Source organism: Artibeus jamaicensis, unplaced genomic scaffold (genome assembly GCF_021234435.1).
Source record: "Artibeus jamaicensis isolate MK-2021 breed Jamaican fruit bat unplaced genomic scaffold, CSHL_Jam_final contig_233, whole genome shotgun sequence".
Lineage (NCBI taxonomy): Eukaryota > Metazoa > Chordata > Mammalia > Chiroptera > Phyllostomidae > Artibeus > Artibeus jamaicensis.
In genome coordinates, this window is record NW_026521486.1 from 31,087,318 (window position 1) to 31,110,411 (window position 23,094).

General features: G+C 37.9%; 2 protein-coding genes across 5 annotated transcripts in view; both read left to right on the top strand.

The window, feature by feature from the left end:
- The window catches only part of PDE3A (phosphodiesterase 3A), a 272,742-nt gene extending 269,000 nt beyond the window's left edge, over window positions 1-3,742 (top strand). For both annotated transcript variants that reach the window (XM_037136661.2, XM_037136662.2), the window contains exon 16: window positions 3,409-3,742. In XM_037136661.2, coding sequence (XP_036992556.2) covers window positions 3,409-3,650 — 242 coding nt within the window. In that variant the 3' untranslated portion in view covers window positions 3,651-3,742. The remainder of the gene's footprint in view (window positions 1-3,408) is intronic.
- Window positions 3,743-22,717: 18,975 nt separating this feature from the next.
- The window catches only part of SLCO1C1 (solute carrier organic anion transporter family member 1C1), a 41,845-nt gene continuing 41,468 nt past the window's right edge, over window positions 22,718-23,094 (top strand). For all 3 annotated transcript variants that reach the window (XM_053661947.1, XM_037136595.2, XM_053661948.1), the window contains exon 1: window positions 22,718-22,833. The gene's annotated coding sequence lies outside the window, so the exon portion shown is untranslated. The remainder of the gene's footprint in view (window positions 22,834-23,094) is intronic.

Here is a 23,094-nt window from a genome sequence, read left to right on the forward strand (position 1 = left end):
AATTGTACCACATACTTGTTTAACAATGGCAAGGAAGACGTTATTCAAGAGCGTTGCAATTGCAGAGAAAAATTGAACTCACCTTCCCTGAAACACAGGCAAGAGAGTTTTTAAGTGCTGGGATGTACCTAGTGAAAAAGTACAAGAGTACTTTAGAGGGAGCTGGTCAATATGATTAGGCAATGTGTGTTTGCTGGCTGGTCCATTCTGAAGTTAGACTCCCAAGTCCTTCAGAAAGATGCTCTCAAGTTGTAAAACTGGCTAGAGACTGCGGGGGAAGGGTGGGGGACAACTATGTATTACAAAGAGGCAGATAAAGAATTAGCAATTTTGAGTTTTATAAAGTAAATGCTCTAAGAAAAGGGAGGTCAGAGACCTGTGGTCTGGAAAGAACTTGTCTAAATTTTATTCAAAGTGAGGAGAATGCCAAGGCCATCTTGGTCACTTGTTTTTGTCTTTTATAAAACATGGCATGTGTATTTCATTTTTTGTCTTCTTGGCTTTCTCCCCTATAGATTGTAAGCTCATTTAAAGCAAGCTATGAGACAGATTGGTCCTTATTTTCATAGTATCCGGAAGACTGTTAGTTAGTAGTTAGTTGATATAGGTTTGATTGATGGGTCCATTTTGTAAATAAAATAATGACTAGAGTAAATATATTTTTTAAATTCTTGCTCAAGGTTCTGCCTGTATCCATTCTCCCTGGAATTTCATCAGTTTCCTAAGTTTTATGTGTCTGTGTGGTTTAAAAGTAATTCAAAGATAATTTCATCATGTCCTTTTTCTGAACTGTGTTTTAAAAATTGATCTTGTCCTATAAAGTTCAAGAAATTTCTGTGATATATTACAATAAAATCATTGTAGCAATCATTAGCACATCTTATAACAATGGACTTCCTTTTTTGCTATTGTTACCCCCTCCTCCTGCTCCTCCTCCACTTCCTCTTTTTTCTTCCAGACTATATATCGTAAATCATTACTACTTCAGTAAGTAAACCCAAATACATCTGCTGAACATCTGATAACTTGTACTGTAATTCTTGAATATAGTCTCAATTACATCAGAATTTCCTGTGGACCACTTTTATATATCAGTATCATTTTTATTACTTATCAATACTTCATCATTTACTTGGAACCGTGGAACAGAAACTAGAAAAAACATGATTCATTTACTAAACACCTACTGAATACTTACTAAAGCTTAGGGCTTTTTGAATGTACACACAAAGGGGGGAAATACCTTCTTTTCATGGGCAAGTTTACTGTCTAGTGGTAGGATGTTAGCCTAATTTCTCAATTCTTTGCCTAAGAAGAGAATAACCCTCTCTTCTGAGCTCAAAATCAGCTGCCTACTTTACCTTTCCACTTGTAGGTCTCCCAAGTTGAACTTGATGTTCAACTTACACTTCAGATCTGTTCCTCACCTAATGTGCCCTTTCCCAGTACACCATACTGCCAAATACTCAACTGCTCCAGCTGGATAGCTCAGGGCTGTCTATGATTCCTCCCTCTTCCTCATTTCATACATCTAACTGGTTGCCAAAGTCTTGTTGACGAAACTTCACAAATGTCTTTCACCTTCATCTGTCTTAATTTCCATTACCTCCATCTTAGGCCAAGCCATTGTCAGCATACAGAATCCTCTCTTCCTCCACTACCTTTCAAAGACTGTGCAAGACTCAGTATAATTGTAGCTACTTGTTCACTCTCTGTATTTTCCCTAGAGGAAAAACTCCAGGCTGGCAAGCATTATATCTATCTTGTCTACCAGTAAATTACGAGACAGTGGCACACCTGGTACAGAGTAGGTGTTTAATAAACAGAAAGTACATTGGAAACCTGAACAGTAAATTATGACACCAATGTAAATTATTTAAAACCCCTTATATTTCTTCTGTTGAAACTAATTTTATTACATTTCTTCAATCAAGATGTGCAATTCTGTGAAAATTGTCTTTCGTACTTCCATTTTGAAATATTAAGTTGTCTGGACATGAGAAAAAGTAATCTATTAAGTGCATGTTTGCTGAGCCTTCTCATGTATAAGATCCCTACAGGTCTTCACAAGGTTCCCTCAGAAAGGCTGTAGTTCAGTAAAGGAACTGAAATACATGAGAATAAGACAAAAGCCTTAGAGAGCCTTAGAGAATGTACATTATTTAGGGTATTCTTTTTGTTACAACTAACAAAACTTCTATCAAATTAGTGTATACAAAAGGGAAATTCTTGCTGCATAACCACATAATCTTGGCTGATATTAGAGCTTACATGCCCCTGGTCTCTGATCCATCTATCTGACAGCTTGTTCTTTTCATCTTGCTTTCTTCATGAAGCTGAAATTATAGACAGCTCTATGTTAACTTTATTATGAATACATAAGCAGAGAAGAAAAGCTCTGCAACGCCCATTCCCCAACCTCATACTCATTCTGTGCCAATGAGAAAAATCCCAGGTAAGAATTGGGACTGGCCTGACTGGGGTTCCTACCGACACACTGACCAGTCACTGTGACACAGCTGTGTCGTCAGCAGTGGGTGAGGAAGCTAAATTCAACTGCCTCTTCCAGGACTACATAACTGAAAGGAGGGATGAGAGTCCCCCCGATGATGTGGGATGTGTAGTTGCCAGAAAAAGAAATAATGACAATGAGAAGGGCAAAAAATGGGAAACACTATCTACTCCATGAGGGATATATGGAGTGATGAGAGAGAAATAGAAAGAGGTTTTACTTGGAAGAGAAATTCAGTGAAGTCTGACTGGATCTCAAAGTAATAAACAGACATGAACTTTCAGTGATAGAAGAGAACATTTCAGAAGGATGGGCTGTGGCAACTTGGAAGTAGAAGAAGTCAGTGTATATACAGGGAATAGAGCAGGTAAGTATGGATAGAAAAGGGGCTACAGATGGAGCGAGATGGAGGGAGACTGAAAACATGTGTTTGTGCCAGTATGTGAGAAAACTTTGAGAGGACTTTGAAATCAGTTTTTCAGTCCACACAAAGCAGAGCAGTAACATCAAGACCATCTTTAAAGAAATCAGTCTTGTAGACTCTTGTGAGTTGGACTGGTTGACAAAGTAAAGGAAGGCGTACAAGAAGCTATTTTGGTATTTCTGAGAAGAATTGAGAGCCTCAAGGAGTGAGAATAGTGCCAAGATACAGACAGAACCTTGTCTTGAACATTACCAAATTTTAACTACTGTTCAGAGTTATGGCTCAGTGATATATTAAAGGCAGTTGCCATCTTCCTCTTATTTCCCTATTCTTGGAAATGACATTATTAAAATATACAAGTCAAAGGACAGATAGACATATCTATTGGTCCATACTACCTACTAATACTGTGAGAAGAATTGACTGTTGTATTCAGCACACCAGTAAGCAGTCTAATTTGGTATTTTCACAGGAAAGAAAACTTTCAAAAGGAGAAAAATCTACTGTCAGATAACTCAGCACCTCCTGCAGAACCACAAGATGTGGAAGAAAGTCATGGAAGAGGAACAGCGGTTGGCGGGAATGGAAAATCAGTCCCTGGACCAGTCTCCCCAACAGCATTCCTCAGAGCAGATCCAGGCCATCAGGGAAGAAGAAGAAGAAAAAGGGAAGCCCAGAGGAGAGGAGGGCGTAACCCCAAAGCCAAACCAGTGACAATGGGTAGAATGAGCTCTGGCTCCAAACCGAGTGACTCGTCACAGACTCTCTTCAAGCCAGCACAACACTTAGACACAACACTGTAGAAATACAAGAAGATTGGCAAATGGCTATTGCATTTGGGATTCTTCGCATTATATGTGTTTATTTTTACAGTGAGGTACATGGTTAAAAACTCTTGTTCGGAGAAGCTTTCACGTCGCAACACCAGCTTCTATGGATTTTTTTAAAGGAAGAAATATGTGTGTGTGTGTACATAAGCTCACACGTAGATACATGTAAAACATATTCACACACATACACACACATACACACTGAAAGCCAGAATTACTGGTTCCACAATTTAGTAACATTCATATTAAGATATATAGTAGTCACTGTGATATACAATAAATCGTAAAAGAAAAATAAATGAAAACAAAGGAAACGGTGAGGCTTAGCAGGGGAACAGTGCAGTAAATGTAGGTTACAGCTAAGAAGCTTTTGCTCTTAGTACTAAGGGATGAAAGTTCCAGAGAATTATTTGAATTCTTACATGTCCTGCCAACATCGTGTGTGTGTGTGTGTGTGTGTGTGTGTGTAGGGGATGAAAAGGGTGTTTGTGGGTATGTATGTTTGTGTATATGTACAGAGAGAGTCTTGTGGTTAGTAGATGATAGAATTCCAGCAGCAGACAACTCAACACATGTGAACAAATGGAAGAAAGTTCACTCTGGAGTGTCTTTGAGGGGCAGCCATTCCAAATGCCTTCCTCCATTTAGCTTCAGTAAAAGTCCCTCTGTAGGGGCTGGGTGAGAGGGCCGTGTGATTGGTACTACTGCAAAACACCACTTGGAGGCTCTCTATCACCAGCCTTAAACGTGAGAGATGTAGGCATTTTCCAATCTACTCGCCTAATGAATGTATAGGAGCTCTTTGTGAGTATGTCAAATCACCATGTAAGGGGATGGCACTCTTTACCCATAAATGCCTAGGAAGAGCTGGAGTCAAGTCTTTTAATATGGTTAGAATTCTAAAAGATTTCCAGAGAAGACCTGGGAAATTGCTCTTTACAGTGATCTCCCACGTCTTAATCTGGTACAAACTGTATGGTAGAAAAAAGGAAAAAGAAAGGAAGTCAAGCAGAAACTGTGAGAGAGGAAGGGGAAAATTTCAACCTAGAATTTGGTGTTTGTTGACATAGCAAAAGCTCGATTCTTGGCAACTGTCGAAGACTGGCTTTTGGGTGGCAGAGGGCCCACTGACCAGCCCTGTTGCCATATTCCATGTGCTGTGTGATGAGACAGCTTCTATCTGCAGTCTGGCCGGTTGTCGTGCTTCTTTTGGCAGGGAAGATTATAGAAGAATTTGGGGGGACTGGGCCTATTATTGAAAGTCTTTTTTTTTTTTGGTTTGTTTGTTTATCTACACTTGTTTATGCTGTGAGCCAAACCTCTATTTAAAAAGTTGATACTCACTTTCAATATTTTATTTCATATTATTATATTTGTCATGAATAGTTATCTTGATGTAAATATAAAGATCTTTTTTTGTTTCTGTAGATAGTAAACTTTTTTTAAAAAAGGGAAAATGAAACATTTTTATAAAGTTATATTTTAATCACCATTTTTATACATTGAAGCTATCTCCAAGCCCAGTAAGAGTGAGGATTCATTTGCATGGTGGTCTGTGGACAGCCACTCTTCTACCTGATCTAATAGAAATGAAACTGATGCAGTTATCATGTGCCAATTAAATGAGGATGCTGCAAGAATGTTTTTTCACTAGTAACTTTTGCTAACTTTTGGGTCCATGACTCCCGGGTGAAAGACTTTTTAACCCACACCACGAGTTTATTGCTGGTGCCCGGTTCCTCCCAGCACCTCCGTTGTAGCTCTTCCTTCGGTAGTGTATACAAATCCGCTCCTCATCTAAACAAGCTTCCCCATAGCTCTTGATTGTGATTTCTACTTTTTATTTCCTCTGAAGTCATTGAAAAGAGTGTTTACATTAAAAAAATGCCTTTGTTTCTCATAAATAGTTTATTTTCCCTTCTGAAGCAATGATTTAATCAGGTTAGGATTCTAAAAAGTGTCCAGAGAAGAGCTGGGAAATTGCTCTTCAAATAGGCAATGATAATACAATAAAAATGATTTCAAGGCAAATTTCCTAGTAAGCAGGAAAATATGGGATGGATGAAATTGTTGCAGACCCTACCTAAAGGAAGAGAATAATTGCTTTTTTTTTTTGAGGTAACACCAGGTCTTCATTATTTAGGACTTAGTGAGTGGTTTTCCATTTACTTAGTGTTGCCCGTGTGCCTTTATGTTTGCAAAAGTTACTGTGAGTCAAATACATTTCTCCACTTAACTGCTCTCCTTCCCTTGCAAATAAGAGAAAGGAAAAAAAGGTTTTATACTCACATACCTCTTGTATCTATTTTCTTAACCAAACTAATGTTTTCCCCTTCTCCAAATGTCATACTTCTTTAAAATAAATATAAATCAAGGAAAAATCTAGGTGTTGTGCATCAGTAGAATGGCAGGACAGCAGGTGTGAGTCTGGAACTGCTATTTGCAGCTTCACCCAAGCTACATGGCCTCAAGCCTGGGGGCCAGAACAGAAATTTTAGCAAACTGCCTGGTTTGTTTTGTTTTGTCTTGAAAGTACATGAAGTAATGATGGCCGAGGCAGTTAGAACCTCTTCATTCCAGAACTGTGTTTATCAGTCTAGGAAGACTGATAATCTTTTCTTCAAAAATAAATTACCTATATATTAAAGCTAGAAGTCAATTGAAATAAAGGAATGGAGATAATTCACCAGGGTCATGGCTATTGTAGACACCCAGTATATCCCGAAAGATGCCTAGGAACCTAGGAAGATACTTTCTTCTAGTGAAGTTCTCCCCCTCCTTGGTGACAGCAATATTATTGTGTTCACTTCCAACTCTAGCACTTAATTTCTTAAAGTGTATTTGTTGCATTTACTACGTTTTTATATGAGTCTATTTATAGGTGCCATTGGATCAACTCAGGTCTTTCAAATGAAAGAATCTCTAGCCCATTTAGGGGAAAAAAGATAACTGTATAGAACCAATGGTAGGAAAAGTTGGAACTGAAGCCCCTGATGCTAGTGGTTGTTCTCTGTTAACAAAAAGTCCAGGTCTAATACAAGTGTTCCCAATGTTATCTCCAGCTCACTGAGAGGATGTCTTTTCCAGTTATCTATCTAAACCAATCCTCAAAATAGTCTTTGATGAAAACAACACTTTGCACATTCTTTAAGTATAAAAATTTGTTTTTCTCATTTATAGAAGAACTGGTTGTGTTCTCAGAAGATGAAGATGGTAGCTCTGCACAGGGGTCCGTCTATATCAGTCTTCATCTAACAGGTCGTTTCCTCATATTATGCTTAAGAAAATATCCACTTCCCTAAAGCAGAATACCCAATTCTTTCTGGTCCATTTTGATGGAATTCCAGAACAAATTCTAATCATTACAATCCCAGTACTAAAGAAAAGGGATTGTGTAGACTGTGCATATTACATGTATGTGATGCGATTTCCTCATGTCCCCTGCCTCTCTTGGGTCGTGATTTCCCAATGTCCCTGTCACCTTCCCAGAGAACTTTCTTTGAAGGTAAAAGCTGTGCAAAGGCATGAGACTCAGGCCTATACTTTGTTTAAATGATGGAAAAAATATAAATTATTTTCTAAGTAATAAAGATATGAACATTATCATTGTAAATAAAGTTTAAAATTTGAAATGACTACTTTACAAAAGTGAACTATTTGTGTGATGGACAACTGACTAATGAGAAGAAGATGATCAAAAAGTTATTTCTATTCTACTGTGGGAGGTCTTTTTGGTGCTTCCATGTCTGTGTGGGGATATCTACAATAAGGGTCTTCTTGTCCTTTTCTTCCACCCTACCCCTGATTCCTCCTTAATGCCTTTTCTAATTTATATGCCATTTTAGAAGTAAACTGCCTTCTAAACTGTCAGAAGACTCCAGTAAAATGGAGTTCTGTAAACTTTCACAGTCTAGAGCAGGGAAGTCCGACTTGCAGCCCATGGGCCGCGTGCAGCCCAGGAGGGCTCTGAATGCGGCCCAACACAAAATCGTAAACTTACTTAAAACCTTATGAGATTTTTTCGTGATTATGTGTCACAACATATTTAACATGTGGCCCAAGACAACTCTTCTTCTTCCAGTGTGGTGCAGCGACACCAAAGGGTTGGACACCCCTGGTAGGATAAATCAAGTTTCTTCAATTCATATTCTAGAGATTATCGGTAATGCGTGTGGGGTGGGAGGATCAAATTTTAAATATGTATAGCTCAACTCTAGATAATGGCTAAATTGTATACTCTGTCTATATACTTTGTCTGTTGATGGCTAAAATGTCTGCATACTTTGAAACCAAGTTGAGTTTCTTTTATTTTCCTTCTCTCACAACCAGCTGCAAAATACTTTATGACCGTTGTTCTAGTTCATTCGTTTTCCTCGTGATCTTTTTTGTAATGGAAAACTAAGAACTTGCTGATGTAGTCAGTTCATTTTTCTAATTTGTTCAACAAAACAAAAACTTTAAATTAGGAGACAGCCATTTTAGGTAAAGAGCATTCCAAAATTAAACTATTCTTAGAATTTCTAATCAAAGGAAAATAATACCAGTTTTAGGTCCTATATTTTCATCCATTTGTTTCTCTAGAAAAGATTCAAATTCCGATAGGAAATTTGATTGGGGGTGAATTACTTAAACTAGAAGTACTGAGTAAATTATACAACAAACCATGCATTAGATAAAGAACTTAAATAGAGGTTTCCATCAGCATTTGTATGTTTCACTCTAAAGAACCACGAGCAGAGAAGAACCGACATTTTCCAGTCTGTATTATGCACCATGGATATTAGGCAATTTGTGCTATTGCCTAACACACTTCATTTGTTAAAATGATGCTGCTGTTAATCTTACCTAAGGGTGCTTTCACCTTACCTAAACTGGTCTTTATGTTCAGACTATCAAGTCTCTTTAACAAGCAGTTTAACAATTATGACCAAAAAATTTAATAATTGGGCATCCTATTACTAAACATGTTTGAAGATACAAAACTAAAGGTTAAGGATTTTTTGCTGTTGGAACTCAATGTTAACTTGCTGATTCAAAAGTAATTATCCAGTGAAAAATTACTTTAGTGCAGGTAAGACTATAAACTATATAAAATGATGGAAAACAAAATTAGCATTTGACATTTGCCTAAGGCTCTGAAAAAAGAACCCCAGTTCTCCATGCTATCCTTTTAAGGTTGATTACCTCAGCCAGTGTTGGTATCTGTGCATCTCTGCCTCTCTGAGGAGCTGAGCAACACAAGGAAAGGCAAGCCTTCTTCTTACTGATGAGAAGTCCTGAGCATGTCCATGTTCAAACAGATTTCCTCATCGCTTCATGTCTAGAAGTCACTTTTGATCATGCAGATAATTCAAAACTGACTCAAAGATAGTACTTAATCATCACTTGTGCTTTCAAGAATATTTAAATTTGATTTATTTTTTGAACCAAAGCTGTTAAAATGTTCTTATTCAGTTAAAATAAAACCCACAAAATGACATTCCATGATATAAAGATGCTAAATATTTTAATATTCAGAACTAGTAGTGTTAGTATTATGTAATGAAAAACTGTAAAGAAGAATATTTCTTTTCTTTCTCCAATGTCCTTCATGGCTCAGGAAAGAAAATGTTTTATGAAGGGTCCAATAAATACATGCGATGGGTAAAAGTAAATTTATTCCCAATAATTTAATTAGATTAAGTGTACAAATTATAGTCAGGCTTCTGAGTTATCCCAGGAAAAAGAATGTATTATCCATCAATTTATCATGTTTTAAATTAAATGATCTATTGATATAGATTATATTATACTAAATTTGAATGCAATTTAAAACTTAAATACATCTTCATTACTAAGAGAAATTAAATCTTATTAATCTTGACTTTCACAGATGAAACACCGACCAATAAACCACACCCACTACATCCACCTACTAAGAGTGATTAAATGGTCGGTTGGAATTTGACATTTATAAATAGAAAAGTACTTTAAAATATCTCCAAAGCTTTCATGCTTTAATTAAATTTTCAGTGTCAGTAGAAATACCTATTTCAAATGAAATAGAAACTACAGCAGAGAATCAGGGAATTCTTCGTGTTCTCTAAAATAGAAAAATTCAAAGGCACAGGGGAAAAGTCTGTCTTCTCCTGAGTTTTACTTCTCTAACTCAAAGTTAGTAAAGGAAAAATAATAAATGATCAGAAATTCTCCTCTGCTGTCATTAGGAGATTGTCTTTAACTTCAAGTTCTAACTCCACACACCAGTTTTATTGTACATAAAAATGAGGGGAAAAAATACAGAGCTGTGGATTGGGAGTGAACAACACTACATAGAACTTCAAGGATCATCCCAGGACACCCCTCAGTTCTATGACAAACCGAGTCAGTTATTAGTTACTCTGGAATGAAAGGACTTGGTGGGTCCACATTTCAATCCTCACTTCATTTATTACATCAGCACTTACACGCGTTTCAGAATGTGAATTCACACTTGGATCTTTGAAACTGCTTCCTGACTACCTTTTGAAAGGAAAGGTTTTTTTTTTAATTCTAGTAATTTGACACCCTTTATTATAGCAAACTATTCAGATAATTCAATGTGAAATTAGAAGTAATCATTTGAAGATTTTCTTTGTGTATATAACATTGGCTGATAGATTTTACCATCACCTTTCTTTTAAAATGTAACTGATTTTTATGACTCAAAAAATAACCTATATTACCAGACACTTTACTTTAGTTATTTATAAGTATAAATCACTCCTATAACATTGCTATATTTAAATAGTAACCCTAACATATCTATATAGTACTTTTTAGTGGGATTGAAAGGCCTTGAACTTTAGTATATATTTGTTCATTAGCTTAAAAATCACTATTTAATACTCTATAAAATATTTGCATGGGATTTTTTCCATATTATATTTGCTTAACTTGTGTTTTTTTCCATTGATGAGTGTAGTTCATTTCTTAGTATATTATCACATAACTTAAACCATTTTTATTCCAACAAGGACAATTTGTTAGTTGACAAGCACTGGAAATAAGTATCGCTGAACCCACCATCCCCTGATATTTCTTCCTAGAAATTTTTATCATGCGAATCACAAAATGAAAATTGGTGCTTTTATAAATGTTCTGAAACTCTCAATGCAAAATAATGAAAATAAGATTCTTCCTGGCTTTCCATATAATGATATTAGGATATGCAACTGAAAGAACTTTCATTGGAATCCAGACTGTGTTTTGTTTGGGTTGGTTTGGTTACTTTGGTTCAGTGTTTGGTGTTAAAATGCATTGATTTCTGATGGAGCAAGTTGTTCTAACCAGTCCTTACCTCTTGTAGGCATAATACTGTCGTTGAACGTTGAAATTAGCATGTTTCAAATATTTGAACTTGTAGGATATTCACAAACCATAGCATACTGGATTAACATAAGTTAGTATACCTAAAAAGCAATATTTTCAAGTAATTACCAACCAAAGTAACCATGTAGGGGAGGTTTGTTTGCACATGACGGTGTGATTCTCACTGCTCTCAAAAACTGAGCATGTTTATTGATTAATAACTTTCCAAATTTACCAGCTTTTAAAAACCTAAGACCGAAGCATTGGACTTAAGTGATCATTTATCAGTTGAAAAATATATCTGTCCTCTCCACTGTATCTTGCACTTAATATATGTAGCAATATTTTGTATCCTCCTATCACAAGCATTTGTCAAGTGATGTAGTTAATGGCTAATCAATGTTTTGTAAAAAGTAGAATCTGTACAGAAAAATGATTGGATAAATTGTATTTATTTTTATTCTTTTTTAGCTTAGACACTATACTGATGCTCCTTTTTTTGCCAGATTTACTGAAAGTGCCTCCTGGTTTTCTATATATATATTAATATTACAGTAAAATATACTCAAGATTATTAGACTTGTGTCACAGATGATGGATGTGGATATTACAATGTGAATATAGTGTATAATATAAATATAATTCTGTGGTATCATGTTTGATGTACTTATTTGTACAACCCAAGTCCTCCATCCAGCTTTTGGAAGGCATGCTTTTCTCTCATATCCAAATACAGTGGTTGTCCCAGTATGTATCATAGTGTGACAACCATTGGCTTCCCGACAATTTCCAAGGATTCTTGAGCGTTTGTGTTCCTGTGGCCACATCTTTCTTCCTATCACTGATGAAGTCTTAGCCATGTTAACCTTCATCTAACGTTCTACAGCTAAGCTGTGCCCTCCTCTCTAATTGAATAGTTGGCGCCAAAACCAAAGTACTCAAACTTCCAGCATTCACCTCCACAGTTTTATATTATATATATAAAACAGACAGTGCTGACTTTTATCTGATAAATGCTACCATTTATCCTTTAATGATCATCTATAGATGTCCAATACATGGGATATTTGGTTGGAGAGACTCAGAATTGTTTTTGTTCTGCATGTTTGAACAATTTTAGAAAACTTTGTATGATTCAAAACAGTGTTTTAAGGAACTCGTAGAGTCCTCAAAAACAAAAAAAAACTAAAATGTAATTTTTACCCAAAGTTCCCAAGGAGTTAATTTTTCAAATATATGGATTTCTCCATTATCCATGAGATAAAATCCCAACTCCTAGACCTCAGATATTCAAAGCTCTCTTCACTCCGGCCCCCAACTATCCCTCCACCAAAGGAAACAGATACTTATTACTTAGATTTCTATCTCTGAGTCATATCAGTGAGGCATTTACACATTCTGCATACATGCATTTCTTTCTCCCTTTGCATGCATACACATGTACATACATGCACACGCACGCTCTTCCAACTACACACAGCACAATAGTGCAAGATTGACTTCTTCAGCTGTGAATTTTATCCATCTCCCGAGGCTTTCCTTCCTCTTTGGGCAGTGCTCTGGTTCTCAGTGGAGGGGAGGAAATAGCCAAGCAGCCCCATGTAAAACTTCTTGTCCTTCCTGCAGTTAGCTGCCGCGAAAACGGCCTTGGGCAAGGAAAAGTTAATTCACACAGTAGAATAAAAAGAGTGACAATAGGTAACTTCTAATAGAGCTTGAGGTCTAGGACAGAGGCAAGGGACAGCGGAGCCACTGCTTGAACTAGAAAACCCCAAAGGATAGATTGGTGTGTCCAGTTCTGCAGATCACCCCTATGTCTGCTGTACACATAAGGTAGAGCTTGGGGTATGGGTAACACACCCTGACCAATGAAATGAACAAACAAGTAAAATTAGTTCTTTAATTGGAAAACTTGCTTATTAGCATAGATTTAAGCATAGTTTTGCTTCTTTTAGTTCCGGAACTTTGTGTCTTGATCATTCTTTCTGACATCATTTCTGGCTTAAGAAAGGAACCCTAGGTCTCTGCTGAAATCTGTCAGATTTGAAGCATCACCGAGCTGCCTGTGCTATCCCTGGTCCTCTGGGCTACTGACACCAGACAAAGCGGACGGGGGAGGGGAGGATTGCCTTGCACTTTGTCATTAGTTCTTGTGGGATTGGCAGAGAGGTTGGGGGGTGGGTAGCGGACAGCTCTTTGCTTTATTGTCAGTTTGACTGGCTTTTCTCTACCAGATGCCAAAGGCGAATTTCTTGAAGGCCTGGTCTTCAGGGATTTGAGGTAGTTAAAGATGATGTATTAGTTTTCTGTTCCTGCTGTAATAAATATCCACAAACTTGGTTTCTTAAAACAATGCAAATTTATTAGCTCCCAGCTCTTTTGGTCAGAAGTCCAGATGGACTTGGCTGAACTCTCTGCTTCAGGTCTCTTACAGACTGAAACTGAGTGTTTATCAGCCCGAGCTTTTCTCTAAGGTCTGTGGAATCTGCTTCCAAGCTCATTTAGGTTGGCAAAATACAGTTCCTTGTTTATAGGGCTGAGGTTCCTGATTCCTTCCTGCTGTCCTCTGGGGTCCTCTCTTCTTTCTAAGGTCACCTCCATGCCTCCTAGCATTGCTCCTCTCGCCACCCCCATCTTCAAACCAGGGCAAGCACATGATTCCCTCTTGCACTTGGAGACTTTCTGACTTCCCCTTCTGCTGTATCCTTTCTGTCTTTGGCTTCAGAAAGTCCTCTGCTCTTAAGAGCTCATTGTGATTATATTGGGCCCAGATATCTAAGATGATCTCCCCATTTTAAGATCTTCATAATTGTAACTGAAAAATCTCATTGACCATCCAATTTAGTATATTTATAATTTTCCAAGGATTATGGGGTGGGTATCTTTCAAGAGTATAATTGTCCTCCACAAATCAAGAAAGGACGAAAAACACAGTGAAGGTAATAGAGCCATGTCAGCCCACAGTTGTTCCACATATTGGAAACTCATGCACATAAGAATTGGGGTTTCAACTACGTAAAAGCCAGCCATAGCAATGGGGAAAGCAGAAGACCCAGTTTGAGACTGGTGAAGGAGCCCACTTAAAATTGCATTGCTGCGCCAGCTGTAACCTCAGTGAGAAACTCAGGTTCAGCTGTCTGCAGATGGGAAAGCCAACACTCGAGAGGCAGGTGCTGACTTAAGGAAAGACAGTTATTCAAGTGCTGGCAGTGTGAGAAGACAGCGGACTCCCATCCTGAATCAGACCATGTTCCCCTCGCCCTTCAGGAATGAAGTTTGGGGTCATCCCATCAGTAAAAAATCCTCAACCAGTTGAAGCGCTAACTGAATCAGACCATGTTCACCTCTCAGTGCAGGCAGGGGTTTTACTGGGGGTGAGGGGGAGGGAAAGCAGAACAAAGAAATCAGGGAGAGTGAGGTTGAAAGTTCTCTATGTATAAGTCAGTCAACACACAACATTCCAATGATTATCTTGAAACTGGTAAAGTGGAGGTCCCGTTTTTATGGTTGAAAGTCAGCAAGTCTCCCTCAGGCAGAATTTCCAGTTGCTGAAATCAGCCTCCTTCTCCAAGGCTGGTTCCTGGAACTCCTACACAAATATGCCACTTATTCATGGGTTATGTATTAGTTTACAATGCATCTTTAACAAAAACCCTTTTAATAAAAACAATGTTAAAAAATAGAGGTGTGGGTTACAGTCCAATGTAAAGCAATATATAGTCTTAATGTCTACCAATATATGTTGCTATTTTCCTATAGAGAGGACACGGAGGTATTGGAATTAAGGGGTAGAAGCAAGAATTATTCCTCTCACTATTATATCTAATAACTAATTTATTTAGTTCCCAGTCTCTTAAAATTTTGGCTTTGCGTGTTTAGTGGAAGTAGTTTCCTAGCGAACGATACTCTCACCAGAGGGTGTGATATTTCCAGAACCCTGGAGCTGAGGTTACCACCCAGCGACTGCGTTCTCTCATGTCACTGAGCCATCAGGAGAGAAAGCAATGGATCTCAATTTATCAAGCAGAAATCAGATTCTGCTACAAAACGGTGGCAAGAAAAATTGTATTTGGAACCCAGAGGTTTTTCTGTGGAGCCTTTTAGTGTTGCCATGTCAGATAGTAAAGGTAGCAGGAAACTAAGCAACCCCATAAAGACACCACCAAGGACCTCGCCCTTCAGGGATGAAGTTTGGGGTCATCCCATCAATAAAAAATCCTCAACCAGTTGAAGTGCTAACTGGGGTCAAAGAAAACAAGTAATAGATAGTAGAAAACAAAGTATATATATATATATATATATATATATATATATATATATATATATAATCATCTGTCCAGAAGGTAGCCAGCCAGCCATGTAATATGAAAAATAGAGATATTTATTGAAGAAGATAAAGATACAAGAAACATTGTACATAGGACAATGATACCTCACTCCTCTTCAAAGTAGGCACCTTAGGACATCACACAGTTTTCCCAATCACCATCAGCTGCCGCATCATATTTTCTCGAATCTCATCAACAGTCTGAAATCTCTTCTCTTTCAAAGGCGACTTTAGTTTGGGGAAAAGCCAGAAGTCACAGGGCACCAAATCTGAGCTGTAGAGGGGCTGAGCCACCTGGGTGATTTGCTGTTTTGCCAAAAAACTCTGCAGGAGACATGATGCATGAGTGTCATATCTGAATCATCCCTTCTGAATTGCCCTTCTGAATCATCCAAATAGTTTCTGCAGAGGTATGTTCAAGGTTAACACAAAATTTGGTGCAGACTCATTGCTTTACTCACTCAGTCATTTTAGATGCCCACAGTCCACATGCTCACTCAGAGGCACCCACTGCCCCTACTGACTAATACAGTGAAGTCATCATTGTTCACACATGCACATTCCAGTCCATTTTCCTTGGCTGCCAGGTTACATCGATGTCTGCACAAATATTTCTCTTATATTAACAAAGGCTAGACTTTTTCTGGACATTATATATATTGGCCTTGTGGCCAATTAAAGAAATGAATTTGAGATTCATCCACTAATAATTTTCATCTACCTGTATACCTATCTATACATATCTATTATTTATTTAAAACTCAACTATGTAAATTTTCAAACATATTTAAATCAGAGAAATGGTATACTACACACTATGTACCTATCACCCAACTCACAATTAATATATAGCCAGTCTTGTTCCATGTTTTTATTCACATATTAAACACCACTCCCCAAAATTATTTTCGATATATCCAAAACATAATCTCTTTTTATTTGTAAATAATTTAGTACTTACCTCTAAAAGATAAGTGCCTTAAACAATAACACCTTTATCATCTCTAACACAGATTCCTTAGTATAACAAATATCTATACAATGTTCTCATTTCTGAGGTTATAAATCTTTCAAAAAGATTATAAAATCTTATTATTGGTTATTTCTCTTCAAATATGGGTACAAACAGGGTTCATACACTGTCAATTCATTTTCTAAATTTCTTTTTATACACAATTTCTCCCCCATTTCCTTTTTTCTTTATAGACAATTTTCTTAGGGCAGTTTTAGGTTCAAAGCAAGAGGCACGGAGTTTTAGGTTCAAAGTAAGAGGAAGGCACGGAGATGTTCCACGTACCTCCTACCCTCCCCCAACACACACACCATCCCCCTTATTATCGACATTCCTACCAGAACAGTACACTCGTTACAAATGATGAACCTACAACGACACACCCTAATTAGCCAAAGTCTATAACCTGCATCAGCAATTTTTAATCAGTGTGCCACAAGAATTTTTAAAACATTCAATACCTATTTGGTAAGGGGCCCTGACCTCTCTTCCCGTAGATTGTCAAATAAAAAAAAAATGACAACAGCCAACATAACAGCCATTTGGTGGGAATTCCCTGTCTTGAACCATAAATATATAGGTCATTATAACAGAGTTGCATCTTATTGGTCATATAGCCTAATAAGGTTGCATCTGATTGGTTAATTCTTGGTAGGAGAGATCCTTACATACAAATATAGGCACCTGATTTTTTAAAAAGTCTCTTTAGAGCAGAAAGGTTAAATAACTACTAGTATTTTTGTGTAAATCAATCAAAGTTATACCTATTTTTTGTCAGATCAGCAATAAATATATTTTTGGCGTGCTGCAGAATTTTAGTAATTAATTTATGTGTGCCATGAGATGAAAAGGGTTGAAAAATCACTGGCCACATTACACTCAGTCTTGGTGTTGTACATTCAGTGGGTTTGGAAAAACATATAATAACATGTACCCATCATTTTGGTATTGTAGAGAGTATTTTCCCTGCCCTAAAAATCCTCTGTGCTTCAGATTTATCCCTCCTCCCATCCTCCTACCTCGAGTTTTTACTGTCTCCATAGTTTTTCCTTTTCCAGAATGTCATATAGTTGGAATCATATAGGATATAGCCCTCTCAAATTGGCTTCTTAACATTTAGTAATATGCATTTAGGTTTTTTCCATCTCTTTTCATGGTTGGATAGTTCATTTCTTTCTTGTGCTGAATAATATTGCATCATGCAAATAGGCTAGAGTTTATCCATTCATTTACTGAAGACATCTTGATTGCTTCCAAGTTTTAATAATTATGAATAAAGACAGTATAAACATCAATGTGCAGGTTTTTGTGTGGATATAAACTTTCATCTCCTTTAGGTAAAAACCAAGGATTATGACAGCTAGATCATGTGAGAAGAGTATGGTTCGGGTTATAAGAAACCTCCAAACCACTTTTCCGAAGTGGCTGTACCGCTTTGCCTTCCCACCCGCAATGAGTGGGAGTTCCGTTGCCCATGTCCTCACTAGCATTTGATGTCAGCGGTGTCATGGATTCCGGCCATTCTCATAGGTGTCTAGTCAGATCCTATTGCTATTTGAACTTGCAGTTTCCTGATGACATATTACATGGAGCATCTTTTTATATGCTTGTTTTTCAACCATACATCTTTTTCATCTGAGTTGCCCATTAAAGTCGTTGGCTCATTTTTGAATTGAGGATATCTCCTTTTCCCTCACACTTTCTGGTCAGAGAAAAAAAATTCTGAGTTTTTTTTCTTGTGGGTGTTCTAATGAGAGTCTCCATTTTAAACTTTGCTGATTGCATTTTTATTTTCATTTGACATTTCCTTCTCTTTCTTGTATTTCTTATGAACTACTATTTAGACTGAAACAGAGGCTTGATTACATTAGGTAGTTTGTTTCGGGAAGTAAGGAGGAGGGCTATTTTAAAGGTGGTATTTTAAGTTTCTAGCTTGCATCAAGATGGCCATTTCTTTTTTGGTGATGTTATTGGTCACTGATAACCACTTCTTTAATCAATTATTCATTAATTAACACATTCAATTAGGGTTTTAAATTATGACATTCTAATTATCCTTTTTTATTCGTTTGAATATTTCTATAGAGAGAAATTTGTCTTTTTGTTTAAGAATTCTAATGAACATAATTAATAGGAAAGGCAAGGTAAATGGACAATTATTCCCTTATGTACCAGTTTTAAATGTATTGAAGTGATACCTTAGAAACATCCAAAGTTAACCACATGATGTTTTGTATTGTTAGAAGATGAATTCATGAATGTAAATATTCTGTATATTTCAACTGTTATAGTTACCATTACTGATACTCAAAATTTCCTATACATGACTATTAGCAGTTTATTTAAGTTGCCTGCTGAGTCTTTCTGGCAGAATCTCAACTTCAAGGGCTCATTGCTTCTTGGTAGGACAAAATATTCCAGCCTCATCTTACATCCCCAGACTTGCTAACGATGGCATATGAAGAAGCCACGGTGCCTTTTTTATGCTATGTCAGTGCTAGTTGCACTTATTGGTACTTGGTTGGTCATTGTTTCTAGACCTTTTCAGTGCAGAGAGCTAGGATATATATAACTCAGATGCGAAATGCCTAATTCAAACTGAAATTACAAAGTTCTTCTTAACCTCATTCATCTCATCAATGATGTTTTAAGCCATAAGACTGAATGGGGTCACTAAGAGAGTAAATATAGATAGAGAAAAGAAGATATTCCAAGGGCTGGTCTGTGCGGTAGTCCACCAAAGACTTAGAGCAAATGACCACTGAGGCAGGAGGAAAACTAAGGGAATGTGGTGTTCTGAAAAAGAATGAATCGACTCAATCAAAGAGAAGGACACAATCAGTGGTGTACAATTCTGTCAATAGGACAATTAACATGAGGTCTGGAAATTGATCACTATATTGAATCGTGTAAAAATGTTTGATTCTATTAATGAAAGTGGTTGTGGTGGAGTGGGGAGGCAAAAAAAACTACTAAGCGTTAGTGGGGAAAGAATTGGAGAAGAGGAATCCTATATACAAAGTAGAGACTGAATTTTGGGCCTGAAAACATGGACCACATATCCACAGAAACAGAAAGGAAGATGGAAAAGATGAATACACATTGAGGTGGATAGTTAATGTGGTGATGGAAATATCACATAAAATTGTGATAGTTCTATCCTGATTGTTTCTATTAAATCATTAAATTCCCTAAGCAAAGTCATCGCCTGATAACGAGAGTTGGAAACAAATGTTGGAACTTGAAGAAGTCATTCAGGAGAGAGGGAAATGTTTCGGTTATTAAAAGCTCTTGTGTGTAACAAGGACTGGAAGGGACCAGTAAGGGTAGTGATCATACATTTAAAATAATTCCTGAGGGCATGTCAGTGAGTGGGTCTTTAACTATTTAAAACAATGTGGATGCAAACACAGAGTAGACAGAAAGTTGGATTTTACCCAGGTGTGGCTTACCAAGGTAAAACAACAAATTAATAGATACATAAGAGAAGAATTGAGGCTGAATGAAAGTGAGTGACCAAAATGATTACATGAAACTCAAATCAGGTAAGGAGTGAACTGAAAGTATGAGTGTTACGGGTTGAATTGTGTCCCCCCAAGAAGACATGTAACATTCTAACCCCTGTATCAGTGCATGTGTCCTTATTTGGAAACTGTGTTTGCAGATGTAATCAAGATAAGATGAGGTCATTTGAGTGGCCGTCTCAGGGGTGTCCAGCCCATAGCCCTGGATCACATGTGGCCCAGGATGGTTATGAATGTGGCCCAACACAAGATCATAAATTTACTTAAAACCTTTCTTTTTGCTCATCAGTTTCCATCAGTGTTTGGGTATTTAATATGTGGCCCAAGACAACTTCTTCTGGTGTGGCCCAGAGATGCCAAAAAGTTGGACACCCCTGTGCCTCATTGGTATGACTAGTGTCTTTATAAGAACAGGAGAAGGCACATGGAGAGAAGATGGCCATGTGATGACAGAGGCAGAGATTGAAGTGTTGAATCTATAAGCCAAGGAGTACCAGCAACTGTCAGCAAACTCTAGAAGGTATGAGAGGTAGCGACAAATTCCCCCAACAAATTTCAGAGGGAGCATAGCTCTGCCAAGGCCTTGATTTTGGGCTCCTAGTCCAGAACCATAAGATAAAAAAGCTCTATTGTTTGAAGCCTTGGGGTTTGTGGTACTTTGTCAAGGCTGCCCTAGGAAACTCATTTATTTATGGTTAGTTCATTTATGATTAATTTCACACCATAATGGCAGTTGAGTGGTTGTGACAGAGATTCTGAGGCCTGCAACCTAAAATATGTACTATTTGACCCTTTACAGAAACACTTTGCTGACCCCTGGTCTAGAGTATGAAATAAGATACATCCAAAGCAAGGGTATGTATGAGAAGCTCTGAATATCACGTTACTCAAAACAGTAACATTAACTGCAGACAGTAGAGGTCAGAAGGGTACCATGTTAGAGAGTGAATTTGAGCAAGCTAGGAAGAAACCAAATGACTCGCAGGAAGAGACCAAATGACTCGCGGGGAGAACCACAATTTTGGGGTGAAGAAAAGTAGGCCCTTTGCACCTTTGGCTGGTAAATACTGCCTCTCCTTCATGCATCAGTGGTTGCCTGCTGCACACATTGCAAGTCAAAGATCTATTGAGCTGTTTGCTCACTATGCCTGATGCAAAGGCTGATGTGATTGCTAAACTAAAATATTTGCTCTTTCAGAGTCTGGAGATCCACTGTTGCTTTATTGTAAGGCTTATTACTTTCTTTATTTTCCTCTCATCCTTTTTTTCTTCCATGGTAAATTATGCTTATAGTAATATTTGATTATTGATTTATGATCCAGACCATTATGCGTGCGAACTGAAACTATACATGTAATGCTAACTTCTAGTCATCAATGCTTTGTTATTTCCCATGTACTTTTGAATACATGCATGATATGATTTAATCCTAAAAAATTCCTGTGAATCTCTTTTTTTAAAATAAAAATTATGCTTTACGAAAGGAGAAGTGAAACTCAGAAAAGATGAGTGACCAGGTGTAATATAGGAGGTCGAACCCAAGAATCTGGGCTGCTCATTCAGGTGAGCTGAGAAAACCCTAAGGAGGACAGGATGGAGCAGACACAGCCTGTGTTACTCACATTCCAGGGAGCACCGCCAGCGGCAGATCACTGAAGCGGGAAGGCACCTCCCTGAGCCCAGACTTGTTTTAAGGGGTCCCAGACTAAGGGGGCATGTGTTTTGCACGTGACTCTAAACTACCTTACCTCAGTGTGCAAAAGATCAAGAAGCAGTCACACAGGACAAGAAGTCACTACCAGAAGGAGATAAGGCAGGAGTTACAATCAATTTCCAAAGCAGTGCACATCCCTTCCGTTACGGGGTTTGGAGGAGCCATAGCCAGCATGACCCCACAGCAGGTCAGAGTCACAATCATTTAAGAATGTGGTGGATCCTGGGTAATTCTCGTAGCAAATTCATTTATTAGTAATAAACCAAACGCAAGCTAATGAGCTCAAAATCCTCTAAAATGGTACTCTTGGGAAAATAATTTATTAGAATTGTAGAATTTCTCACTGCAAGGAGTAATCTTGCCTTGGAATTTAGATAGGATATACAATTAAATGCCCAAAATTCAATTTTTCCCTATTTTTAAGACTCAGTAATTTTGGATGTGAGCATGGTTCTTTCTGGAAAAAACTCTGCAGAGTCTTGATCCTGATCTGATATTTATTAGTCCCTCCAGATTCTAGAGTCCCGATGGGAAAAGAAACCATGCAGGGATTTAGCTCAAGGAGCCCTTTTTTAAATTAAAAAAAAAAAAAAAACAGGATCCAGTGATGTCCTCAAGGACCTGCTGGCTTAAAAATGTCTTGGAAGGAGAAGGAGGGATCTTTGTTACAAACTTCCGTCCCTCCTCCTGCTTCTGCTCCCTTACCCTCTGCCCCCTGCAGAGTTGTGTTTTCTGGGAATCAGCAAGATCACAAGTGGTCTTTTCTTTTTTCACTCTCTCCCATAAAGAAAGCTTTATCACGTGTGGCCTTAAACTTGCAGCAAATTGCAAAGAAATGGCTCAAAGACTTCAGCTCTTTCTGTGCCCTGGGAGCTGAGATGCGTGTCAGGGCCTTTGCCAGCGTGGCCTGTTCTCTGCCGACTGCCAGAGAAAAGAGGCCAGGAGCAAAGAGGAAAGAAAAGAGATTGCCCAGGGGTGAGGCCATGCCCTTCATCTTTTCTTCCTCCTGATTTGCTCTTTCTGCACTCATCCAGTCTCTCCCTAACTGGCAAAACTGCTCAGAGCTGCTGGATCATTCACCCCAGTCTGCTCTTCCAGCCTGTGGAGTGTGGTCCAGCCTCTTACTGAGCAGAACTGGCTGTCTTTGACGTCCACCTCCAGGTAAGATTTGGTTTCTGCTTTCCTATTTTGTGACCATCACGTCAGATTCTCACAGGCGAGAGGTTAATGAACCCTTGAGTTTTGCATAGTGTCTTATCCATAACAGTTTTCCACAAGAGTTCTTGAGCCCCGTGTTAGGTTGGTGGAAATAGAAGAGACTGGTTAAAGACATCAGACACACTCCGATCTAGGCTCACATTTTGACTCTGCTACTTATTATTTGGGTAGTTTTTGACAGGTGACTTAACTGCTCTGAGCCAA